Genomic DNA, 11,386 nt, shown 5'->3' on the forward strand with positions numbered 1-11,386 from the left:
AAATGAACATTGATTAAAGAGTAAAGAAAGTATTTAATGGTAAGTAATCAAGTATATATTTACTTGATTGGGACTACTGTAGTATTCCACACGAATTAAGCTGTGTATGCAATTCATAAAATGGAATTCAAATGGATTCGTGTCGATTAATATGTTTGACATCTCTGAACTTAGATAGAAAAAAATCCCCAATGCTAGGAGTTCTAACTTAAACTCTTCTTCTCACTTCTGCCATAGCTAATGTTATCCCCAAAACGGTCGCAACAAAAATGTGTGAAAATTGATCACGATATTTCACAGACACAGCAGCAGACATCGCAAAGAGAACGCGTTCTAACTACAGCATCCGGTACATGATCATACAACATATACTGCTCGAATCGAGTAAGTATGCTGTCCCTTGCGGATGGTTCTGATCTCAACGCTAAGCGTAATTCCACCCCGTACTTCCACAATCAACCAACAGTGCACTTTTAGCAAAGGTCAGCGGTTTACGATACAGTGCGCCACAGTGGAATATGTACAGGCGTTTCTTTCTCTATGAAACATAATTAATTTGAATCTAATTTCATTTCATGATTTGTGCAGGATGAGAGGCGGTTATGCTCGTTACTGAGGACTGCACTTGTGTTGGAGCCGATCCTCTCTAATTAGGTGATCGCGTGTGCACACTCACGTGAAGCACACTGTATGAGAGTGGTGTATGTCAATCTAACGCTAATGCTCCTCTGCCAGCACAAAACTGTTTGAAACAACGTACATCCCCGAAACAAGAAACGCTTATGCTTCGAACTTTGTTGGTCTCCTCTCTACCACCCCACATCGTATCCCACCCCTCCCTCGTCGGCCACCCCCTTTTCCACCCTATGTCGATACATGTGAGAGCAGGCGAGTGCGCGTAATCAAGCGAGTGAGATCGTGTGCGCCACCATTGCCATGTGCATACAAAAGCATCAATGTGTGTAGCGTTCAAATGCGCTGCTATACACTCTGACGCATTCTCGCGTTCTCGCGGAGACTGCATCGCCAGTATCTAGTACACACGGCCCATGGAAACGATACAGTTGCATTAGAATAGTCGCGGACTCGCCCCGACACCGGACTATTGCTGCAGTGTTGTGTAACTGCGTAGAAGAGTGATCTTCCAGTGATCCAGTGATCGGGCAGCTCCACATTTTCCTTCTTCTACACATGAGAAGTTCGAACGATTTGTGACATCTGCTTGCATATGCTGGGTAGAACATTTGGCACAACAAAAACCCCCAATTCGCTTTGGCAAAAAGCATCAGTTCTAAGTGAAACGAATTAGTTGTTTTGCTATTTTTAGCAACGATCTGTGCGCCACTCAAACATTGGCAATCGTGACAAATTGAACGCACGGGGCACGGGTGCTTCATCAGTGTGTTCTGCGGTTCTGCACAGGGGCCAGAGAAACAGAGTTTCGTTTCTTTCTTATCAGTGAGCGGTTACGGTTAGCGCGATAGGGCTGCTTTGTTGTGCAACACAGCAAGGGCAACTCATCAGTTTCAGTTCTCTTCGGCTGGGTGTTTGAAGTGATAAGCAAGATCAGATTCTCTGTCTCGTAGCAGAAGCAGTAGCAGTAGCACCAGCAGATCGTAACCGAAGGAAGGCACCGTACACATGGTACTGTATGGAATCTCTTCAGGCATGCACGATCACGAACATGGAACGAGAAGCACATACACACAAAGAGACACACAGGCAAAGGGGCAGTGCCGCAACAGCGACTCATCTGTTTAAATATCTTCCTGTGCTGGTTGTGTGATCGAGCGCTTGGCTTTTGCAGATCATATGCTTACCGTACACGGCGACGTAACAAAACACCAGCAAAATGGTTTGCAAGGGCAAAGGCGGCGGACCAGCGGACACACGTGACTGCCGTCAATTGAATGTCTGGTTAGCCTTCGCGCGTTAGTTTGCGTTCTTAGCGCTTGCTTAGCGGTGATCTTGTTTGGATAGCTTCACTGTGCTGCGAGTTAGACCGAGACCGAGATCTTGGAAGCTGTTCCTAACGCTGCCACACACAATAGAGAACGGATGTGTGTGTGGATGGTATTAATTGGTAATTGTTTCTGCCTTGAGGACAAGCGACGCGCTACAATGTTTAGTGCAAAAATATAGCAGACTGGCAATATCTCGAATAGGCCCAGTACGCGTTCGGTGCGTCCTACATTTTGAACAAATTGTACGCTAGCTTCAACCCCTCGAGATGGCTGGTTGAAGCGTTTTTGGTTTGATTCAAAATTACGCTACTCCTTATCTTGAACGTTGTCCATCAGCTGACGAGGGCCACCACCAATTCGCTTGTGGTTCTTCGTGATATATTGTACGCATGCGCCGCTAATGTCATCTGTACGCCAGCACCTTAGACATATAACACCGCAAGAACACCGATATCCGAGACGGGTAAAAAAGTGTGTAAATAACTCGATTGGCCATCATCATCGTTCGATTGTGCTGAGGGTTGCAGTTTCATTTTTTTGTTTTGTCTCTCACGGCGATAACGCTTTTGATTCACCACAATGGTACGAGTTGTTGTTGCGGGCTGTCGTCTACCGTCTGGTTTTACACCATTTTCCGCTTTTCATCAACCAGCTGGCATTATCTAACACCACCATTCGTGGGGGTTTTTTTGCTTGCTTGCTTCGTTTCGCAGGACAACTTCCTGACGCCGTGCCAGCATGGAAGTACCCTCCATGGTACGACGCTCCGGGGGCAAACTAATAGTGCGGCAAGTAGTCAGTGGTGAGCAGCTGGCCGTATTGCACGACCGTATCAAAACCGAACACCACCCGGACCAATCGGAACTCGATCGCTTGCAGCTTATCGATGGTGATAGCCAAGGTTCCGATAACGCAACACTCACGGTTGATATTGAGCCGCACTCAAACAGCGTAAAGCAGCACGGTAGGCAACAACCGCTATTGCCACAGTGTAAAATAAAGCGAAACTATTCGTGTTCCAGCTGCAACTACTTTACCCAAAATCCTCGCAGCTATCTTACGCATCTACGCGATACGCATGGGGAGAAGATAAGCGTGAACGAATGTAAAAGATGTCTGTACGCGTCACGACATCATCAAAAGCTGGCACGTCACATGAGAATGGTGCACGGTGTTACGGCGGAATCTAGCAAAACGACCACACCGGGTAATCGTGATAGGAAGTTAATCAAAAAAGAGTGTCCCAAGCAGCAGCAGCGACAGGGTGTGGATACGTGTTCCCCCGGGACACTTGAGACGAAGATATTGGATGCGCTTGGTAACGTATACGCACAGCAACTTGTTGCATCCTTGTTGAGCAACATTGACCCGTTTTGGAGTTCGTCTGTATGTAAGTAGTGCTCTGCTTCAAACTTTTGTTATCTTTTTTTTATATTAATTAAATTCTTTTACGCAGTAACAAACACTGACCTGCTAAAAGCAGCAATCAAGTCCGAAATGGATGACTTACAAAGTGTTTTAAAATCTCCAAACCAGGTAATGTCCAAAATGAATAAACGACGCCAAACATTGATAGAGCTAATTACCTCTCTTTTTCTGTTCCAGAACTCAAGTCAGAACAAAGAAATGGAGAAAAACGTTCGAAAATCATCGGAAGATAATGAAACAACGCCGAGAAAGCGTGCCCGACCGATCCCCAACTTGATTCCGTTGGCACCATCTACTCCCGTTCCGAACTCCAGGCCGGAAAAGGAACTGCTAAAGCCTGTCCCGATGTCCGTACTGATGCCACCGGATGCCGGATCGAAAGCAGCTGACACACCAGCATCACCAGTGCGCTTATCGTCACCACAGACCAAGTGTACCTTCTGTGAGCTCAGCTTCGAGTCTACGCTAGATCTGGCGAACCATATCGCAACGTCACATAAGGAAGATCTTATCACCTCCTTGCTGCAGAAATCGATCGACGAATCGAACCAAAACCTTTTCCCCCAAAGTGACGCTGATAGTGCATCGAGCGAGATGTGGAAAAGCTTGCTGGAAGTGAACATGTTCAGTACGGAATCGGCCCCAAGGGCGGGTAGCGAAGCGGATGGGAAAACCTCCTCGAACGCCTCGAAGGAGGATGATGATGTGGAAATACTGGAAAACAAATCGGAAACGTACTGTGGCGTTGAAACGGCACCCGGGTACGGTGAGGTGACGAGCAAGCTGTCTACCACCGATCCCAACACAACGGGGTTAATGAAGAAAGTGTTTAAATGTCCACACTGTTCGTTCTGGGCGTCGACGGCTTCCCGCTTTCACGTGCATATAGTGGGCCATCTCAACAAGAAACCGTTCGAATGTTCGTTGTGCTCGTACCGGTCGAACTGGCGCTGGGACATAACGAAGCACATCCGCCTGAAGACGATCCGTGATCCGAGCCACAAAAATGCCGGTGTGCTGATGAACGATGAAACGGGAAGGAGAAACTACACCAAATACAACAAATACATTACGCTGATGCAAATTACCGACCACAGCACGAAGGAATCGACGAGCTATGCGAAATCATTCGCCGAAAGCAGCATGTCGGATTTAATGACGGCTTGCACTGCGTATAATATTGATTTGAAAGCGCTAGCAAACATACCCGGATTTAACCTTTTGCTGGAGGATAAGCAAATGAACGATGAACCAAGTGTTGGGTTGAAAATGGATGACAATGGGCACTTTAAGTGCCAATACTGCGATCACAGGTAGTGGAGCTAAGATCCAATCATTTTCAGACAAATATTGATCACTTTTCTGTTTCCCTTTTCTAGGACAACAACCAAGGAGGAACTGTTGCTACACATAACAAGCTCACACACGGGCACTTCACTTCAGCAGCTGGAAGAAGCGATCGAGCAGGAAGCCCAACAGTCCAAAAACAGTACGGCGAATAGTATTTCTACACCCTCCAGTACACCAACGCCACCGGCAACGTCCGGGTTTTGTAGCCTTAGTAAAAGTGCAGCTAACACTAGCAACGATAGTCCTACTAATGGAACACTACTAACTGCTAGCGGTGCTGGAGATAAAACGAACCCACCGGAACACGGTGCCGGTGATAGAGCTGGCGATGGTGAAGGTGGTAGCACGCAAAGGATGGCGATGCCCACTACCTGGCGCCATAATGCACCATACCGTTGTGGCCATTGCCATCAGGTTTCTAACTGGAAACATGTCATTCAGGTATAAATGATCGAAGTCGTTTTTGGGGAATGTCTTACATTTCTTGTTGGAAAGAGGTGGGCTGGCGAATTAACACGGTGGATTTCCTCTCTATCTCTCTGTCTATCTGTATCTTTCTCTCTCGCTAATGATATATTTAATATAACTAAAAGTAACTGGTGAAGGTTTAATAGTTTAGTTTTGTCTGGAACTCTAATCCCACTAGAAGCGAAATGTCCTAACTCAAACATCCATCCCTTCCATCGTTTCAGAGACACTGTCGGCTGAAACACAACGGGCACGTTTTTATTGAGCATGTCAACTCGGAAAAGGATGACCCAACCGACAGTGATAGTCAGCAGCAGCGGAATAGCAAACAGAACCAACATTCCGTGTACGTGATCGAGGATGTGCTCCATCATCAAGCGACCGTCGCGACGGATCAAACGCGAAAATCAATCGAAACACTCGTGGCCTCCTCCATTCCTCCGCCGTTGGCACCGTTCAGCATGGACGATGTAGGCTGTCCGGCAAATACGCTCGAACCGATCGTGGAGATCATCGACAAAGATCCGACAGATATGATCAACTTCAACGGTAGCCTGCTACCGTCCACAGTGCTCGTGGACAGTGGTACAGTAGCTCCAGCAGTGCCTAGCGGACAGCTAGAATGTATCTCGTGCCAATTTCGTGCAGAAACGGTAGAACAGCTAACCGAACATCTGGAACGGCACACGTGCAACAGTCAAGCAGGACCTTCGGGCAATTACGATCCATCGGGACTGCTCGATCCCGTACCAACCACAATGTACTACTGTCAACGCTGTCCTGCTAGATTCTTCCACGAGAGCCATATTGTGGAGCACGAGGCGAAACATGCCGCTGGAACCGATGGCAAACCGTGCTCGTTTTGTTCGTACACTACCACGGACGATGATGAGCGTGGTCGGCACGAGGAGGTCCATTCGCCTGCCTACAATATAAACACCGACAACTTGCAAATCTTTCTCGCCGAAAGTAAAGAATATCCCAAGCCCGAGTTAACACTGAAGGAAGCCAATGGAGAGCAACTTTTTTATGTGGATCTGCCAGTCGGCAATGGTCAAACACACTCGCCAGAAATCACGTCCACCAGAAAGAGCAAGAAATCGGGCAAACCACGCGTACGAACGCCCGAGTCGGCGAACGGTGACGATCTGTCGCAGCTGAGCTCGATCTTTCTGTGCGAGTACTGCGATCAAACGTTCGACATGGAGTCGGAATTAAACACACACGTCAGGACACACTTTTCCTCCATACTGTCGCCGCAAGGTGTGTCCTACTACACCTCGCTCAGTAACACGCTGGACAAGGAGAAGAAGCTGGAGCTGATCGTATCGGGATCGCAATCGGCAATGGCACTGCGCTACGTGTACGATAACGCACGCAAGAAGGATTGGAACGTGTACTCCAAGGCGGAAAGTGTTTTGTTGAAATTTTGAGTGCGACTTTGAGTATTGAACTTTGTTGAATCATTTATCGTTTAGGTTAGGTAGCGGTAGGTTTAAGCTTGTTCTAAGAACTTTTAAGGGCCTTTTTTCGTTCAAGTCATTGATAAAACCCCTGATTTCAATTGACAGTTAATCACGTGACCATAGGTTATGTAGCTTTAGTGCGATCTAGTGCGAAATAAACGTAATCATTGTTATGCCATTATGTAGCTTGGATGATATCTTGATTGTCGTTCGATCTGTCGCAGCACTGTTTTGTTAATTTATTAGAGAGAAACGTATTTAATGTTTATCCAAAGCGCAGGATATCCTGATCTTGTAGACCCGTGACGTGGATGCTCTTCCATACTTACAACAACATCTGAGGGTTTTTTTTAAAGATTCTTTTCTTGGACGCCAAAAAAACAACATTGCCATAAAATAACAAAGCTTACACGAAGATGTACTCCCACCCCTATTCACCGTGTATCCTGTGTACCGCTCTAGTTCTCGGACCATTCCCCTCCCATCCTTCCCAATGGCACACTTTTTGTGGGTATAAAATGGCGCTATATCGATGATCACCACAAACCACAATGGTCTAGGGTCGTTTCGTCACCTGGAGAAAAGAAATTACATTCGTCTATTATTGCCTACCTGTACATCTGTGGTTCACCGAGGCTGTCGCGGGTACCTCTTTTTGGAGACGTTACGGGATTTTTGTTTATGTTTTGAAAAGCGATAATGCGACCACAGGATAGACAGCACTGGACGACGACAAGGACGTGGCCGTTTTTCAACAGATGCACTTGCACCTTACCCCTTTACGGGAGGGCAGGCAAGCAGGCAAATACTAGACAACCGAGATGACCCGAAGTGTATGGAGAATTTATCAATGAACGGGAAATACCCTGCTCTGGTTCATTGATTCACCTACATTGCTATTTTTTAATGGGTTTTTCTTCTACCCATTTGTAGGCTCTTCACATATTCGCTACCTGTTGCAGCAGCCATGATAATTTGGAACGATCTTTTAAAAAATCAAGCCTAAAGCAATACGGGCTAGTAAGCCAGAGTTTAACTCACACTTAGAACTAACTAAGGACGAACATAATTGTGAATCACTTTTAGGGACTAATTTATAGCACAAAACCTGCCGCTTTCTTCTTTTGCACATGTCTGTATTTTGTTACGATCTTTCGTTTCCGACCTTGGAAACGATCTTGGAAAACACACGATCATTTCCGCGACGCCTCCAATTGTTTTCAGCTGTGTTCTTGTACTTCCTGTGTTCCTTTCAAAGTTCCGTTTACTTTTCCGTCCTGACTATGCGCCGGGTTTTCCGATCTGATGGGACAATTTCCGGCCAGCGACGATAGGAATCATCCTTCCAATTCGGTTATCAAACGTAAACCGTTCCATATGTCATTGTTATTCAGGATGTCTGCAAGAACTCCATCTTCTGCATACCACAAACGAATGGCTCTCTTAATGGTGGACAGTTTACCCCAGTGCCAGTTACCATCGTGCACGGTGAAATTCCCTACTCGTTCATGCTTTCCTACCTGTTTGCTCCCGTGTGTAAAACACGCCCCGCAACAGGGATGGCCAGATGTTTCCGGTATTTTTGTTACTTGCTGTTCTTACTACCCTTGGCCTGGGAAGTTTTATGAATGAAAGCTACCAACCCTTTCGATACAGTTGTAAAACTGTCCTTGTAGGAGTGTTGTACCTCGTTGGTTTGGTTTTTTTTTCACCTACACACGCGCGAACTTTACCTAGTCCTAGCGTCCAACATAGAAAGGATCGCTTCTGCAGCCCCACTGGCTCATTAGCGAGCTGACCGTTGAGGTGTGAACACATGGTCTGAACCATCTACCGACTACGACATTTCGTGCAAAATACCGTGTGATGTGTGATCGATCGTGGTGAACATTGAACATCAATATTTAAGTGAAACGATCTGTGAAAAAATCATTCAACACAATGAAGCGCAGCGTCATTCAATCGTATACAGCCGTGCGTTTAACTGTGTTACTTTGCTGTCTTGGAATGGCCACAGGCCGGATAATTCACCGGATTAGTGATTACAATGCGCCGATGGCGGAACCAGTGCGTCAGTGCCGTGCAATCTGCTTGGCAAACCATTTGCACGAGGAGATCAACAATATCGTCGTGACGGATGAGTGTACGGATCGGCCCAATTGCTTCATGTGCTGGGATTATTGCAAGATTCTGCACGAGGAGAAACGCATCGTTCGCGATTTGATGTGCAGTGATGTGATTTGTGTGAGTAGCTTTTCTGTCCATTTCCTAACAGGCGTGTAGTACATACGAAGTGAATTATCTAACGGAACTCTTCTTGTGCTTTCTTTACAGTACTCGGGATGTAAGACGGCGTGCAAATACTACGGAGGTTTCTTTCGGAATGTGAAACCGAAAACTTTGTTAAGGACCCTCGCACTGCCGACCAGTCACTACGCTGTAGAACCCAGTGCAACCTAATCAACTGCCTCGTTTCTAATCGTTACCACCACCAACGAAGGGCCTTGTTCCAGCGTACAAAGCATTGTAAATACGTCACTAGTGCTTATTTAAAACCTTGTTGAATATTGTGTAGGATAGCTAGATTGTAAATATGGAATGGAAGGACGCATTGAAATAAAACCGTGTTTTTACTGGTTAAGAAACATTTGTAAGCGAAACCTACCCATTGTTTTCTTTTAAATAAAACATAAAGATTTGTCTGAAATTCGAACAACTGCCGTTTCCTTGTCGACAGTTTCATGATACTGAAGGTAAAAAGGAGTTTAGTCTTCAAGGAAACAGAATGCGTACAAGCAGGTAAATCGAATTTTTCAGAACCCTATTTCAATTTCCTTTCTACAGATCGCAATGAAAAGCAATACAACAAACAGAACAATGAAATTCAAGACTTTGCACACTTTTGGTTTGTTAGAGTTGTGTTTGTTAGATTTTTTTGTAGGTTTTTTTACATTTTTGTGTTGTTCTTTGTTTTGTTTTTTTTGTGTGTTTCTTTTTATTATATAAATAAGATTTCCAAAGAATTCATCGATCGCTTCCTTTCATGATTGTGTGTCGACGATCACTATCATCATCATTATCATCATCTTGTCAAAGAAAAGAGAAAATAATAATCATAACCATAGCGTAATAATCGTAATCGTAATCATAATAAATATGCAATAAAATAAAATGGTTTCTCAACATTATCAGCTTGCTCGAATGGTTCATCCCCTTTGCTACGCACTGTTCTATTCTCAACCGGTTACTACAATTCTCGGACGCGTTCCTACAAAAATCCTGCACTCGTTTCCCGTGCGTGTTGCTATCTAGCGTTTTCTGATGGCTAGCACATGTTACCACGTGCTCGTGCTTCTTACTATTCGCGTTCGCCTTCCCCCTCCGATGCAACAACCGTTTGCATCGACCGATGATGTCGGATTCTTACGCACCAGAATCATCATTGTTCTGCTACCAAGCGAATCAAAACAAAACATATAACTTTACGTTCTCATACACAAGCTGCTTGCCCGGTTCTTGTCCGCCTGTCCGACTGCATACTGACGACCGCCATATTCCATTTCAGCACTTTACGTTCCCAGGTGGACAATACAAATAATAATAAAAACCAGCAATAGAGACAGAAGTTGAAATAACTGTTGATGGCGCGGTAAGGGCATGCGATGCGCTTCGTTACGCATGCACATTGTTGGCATTTGTTGCGTGATTGTGTGTGTGTTGGTGTACTTTTCGCCAGCTCGAGATCAACGATCACCGGTGGCTTCGGCTTCGGCGGGTGCCACTTAAAGATCACTCTCGCCGTACAGCGCCGTACTGAAGGACATGTAATCCAGCGCTCCGGGGATGGCATTCGGGCCCTTGTACGGTGGCATTCTTTGGATACAGTATTCTGCCTGATCCGGTGGCAACTCACGGCGCAGCTCATCGGGAAGAATGTAAGGCTATTGAGGGGATGAAACGAGCAGCGCAGATAGATTAAAACTCTCTTCCTTTTTGTCACCTTCCTTCGAAATTACTACTGCTGACATTACTTACCCTGTCGGATGCCAAAATTCTGAACGAATCGATAACCTGTTCCGCCGTGTCGGTGTCGGTGCTTTCTCGCGTCATGAAGTCGAGGAAGGCATCGAACTGCACGTAGCCTGATGCATTCGGATCGACCACGGCCAGGATGCGCTGGAAGTCCATATCGCCCTGCTTGTCCTTGCCGATCGAGTAGCCGAGCGACACGAGGCAAGACTTGAACTCTTCCGGTGCCAATCGGCCGGTTCGGTTCTTGTCGAAGTGGTTGAAGCTCGAGCGGAACTCGGTCAGCTGTTCCTGCGTGATGCCCTTCGAGTCGCGGGTAAGAATCTGGTTCTCCACCTAAACGGACCAATCAACCCAAACAAAACTTTCAGTCATAACCGGTCATTCGGCCGCTTGATCACGATGCAAAACATACCTCGTTGATGTTTCTGTTGATTGACGTCAGCAGCTGCTCCCAGCCAACGCGCAGAGTCTCCATCGTGTAGTGCGTGTACCGGTTCTCGAAGATCATCGATTCCTGCACGGCCTGGTGGATCTTCTCCAGCTCCTCGATGCTCGGCTTGTACGCGTACACCGCCTGCTCGTACTCCTTCAGACGGTGCAGCTGCTCCTCGAGCGAACCCGAGATGCCCATACCGATGGCCGTGACCGCGTCCATTTGCCGCTCGATCCATGGTCCAA

At 46.3% G+C, this 11,386-nt stretch overlaps 3 protein-coding genes across 12 annotated transcripts in view; 2 read left to right on the forward strand and 1 right to left on the reverse strand.

Moving 5' to 3' along the window:
* Positions 1-1,004: 1,004 nt before the first annotated feature.
* Positions 1,005-6,857, forward strand: LOC125762355 (uncharacterized). 3 transcript variants are annotated; one of them, XM_049424327.1, is made up of 6 exons: positions 1,005-1,644; positions 2,678-3,354; positions 3,421-3,500; positions 3,570-4,705; positions 4,772-5,183; positions 5,435-6,857. In XM_049424327.1, the coding sequence occupies exons 2-6, from the start codon at positions 2,703-2,705 to the stop codon at positions 6,641-6,643; spliced, it is 3,489 nt and encodes a 1,162-aa protein (XP_049280284.1). In that variant the 5' UTR covers positions 1,005-1,644; positions 2,678-2,702; the 3' UTR covers positions 6,644-6,857. The 3 variants fall into 3 exon arrangements, with proteins under 3 accessions (XP_049280284.1, XP_049280285.1, XP_049280286.1); XM_049424328.1 differs by lacking the exon at positions 1,005-1,644 and adding an exon at positions 2,091-2,546; XM_049424329.1 differs by lacking the exon at positions 1,005-1,644 and having other exon boundaries at positions 2,812-2,928; positions 2,987-3,354.
* A 1,150-nt stretch (positions 6,858-8,007) lies between these two features.
* On the forward strand, positions 8,008-9,331 carry LOC125762374 (uncharacterized). The gene is made up of 2 exons (XM_049424382.1): positions 8,008-8,920; positions 9,011-9,331. The coding sequence occupies exons 1-2, from the start codon at positions 8,618-8,620 to the stop codon at positions 9,134-9,136; spliced, it is 429 nt and encodes a 142-aa protein (XP_049280339.1). The 5' UTR covers positions 8,008-8,617; the 3' UTR covers positions 9,137-9,331.
* A 223-nt stretch (positions 9,332-9,554) lies between these two features.
* The window catches only part of LOC125762359 (alpha-actinin, sarcomeric), a 20,924-nt gene continuing 19,092 nt past the window's right edge, over positions 9,555-11,386 (reverse strand). For all 8 annotated transcript variants that reach the window (XM_049424341.1, XM_049424340.1, XM_049424342.1 and 5 more), the window contains 3 exons: positions 11,121-11,386; positions 10,712-11,041; positions 9,555-10,617 (listed from right to left, as the gene is read on the reverse strand). The exon at positions 11,121-11,386 is cut by the window's right edge and continues 539 nt beyond it. In XM_049424341.1, coding sequence (XP_049280298.1) covers positions 10,459-10,617; positions 10,712-11,041; positions 11,121-11,386 — 755 coding nt within the window. In that variant the 3' untranslated portion in view covers positions 9,555-10,458. The remainder of the gene's footprint in view (positions 10,618-10,711; positions 11,042-11,120) is intronic.

The sequence above is a fragment of the Anopheles funestus genome, chromosome 2RL (genome assembly GCF_943734845.2).
Source record: "Anopheles funestus chromosome 2RL, idAnoFuneDA-416_04, whole genome shotgun sequence".
Taxonomy (NCBI): domain Eukaryota; kingdom Metazoa; phylum Arthropoda; class Insecta; order Diptera; family Culicidae; genus Anopheles; species Anopheles funestus.

Excerpts from the sequence above, each read along its gene's own strand:
- LOC125762374 (XM_049424382.1), top strand. The coding sequence starts at position 8,618 with ATGAAGCGCAGCGTCATTCAATCGTATACAGCCGTGCGTTTAACTGTG. Across the intron at positions 8,921-9,010 it reads TGTGCAGTGATGTGATTTGT|TACTCGGGATGTAAGACGGC; the intron begins GTGAGTAGCTTT and ends CTTTCTTTACAG.
- LOC125762355 (XM_049424327.1), top strand. The coding sequence starts at position 2,703 with ATGGAAGTACCCTCCATGGTACGACGCTCCGGGGGCAAACTAATAGTG. Across the intron at positions 4,706-4,771 it reads TGCCAATACTGCGATCACAG|GACAACAACCAAGGAGGAAC; the intron begins GTAGTGGAGCTA and ends TCCCTTTTCTAG. Across the intron at positions 5,184-5,434 it reads ACTGGAAACATGTCATTCAG|AGACACTGTCGGCTGAAACA; the intron begins GTATAAATGATC and ends CCATCGTTTCAG.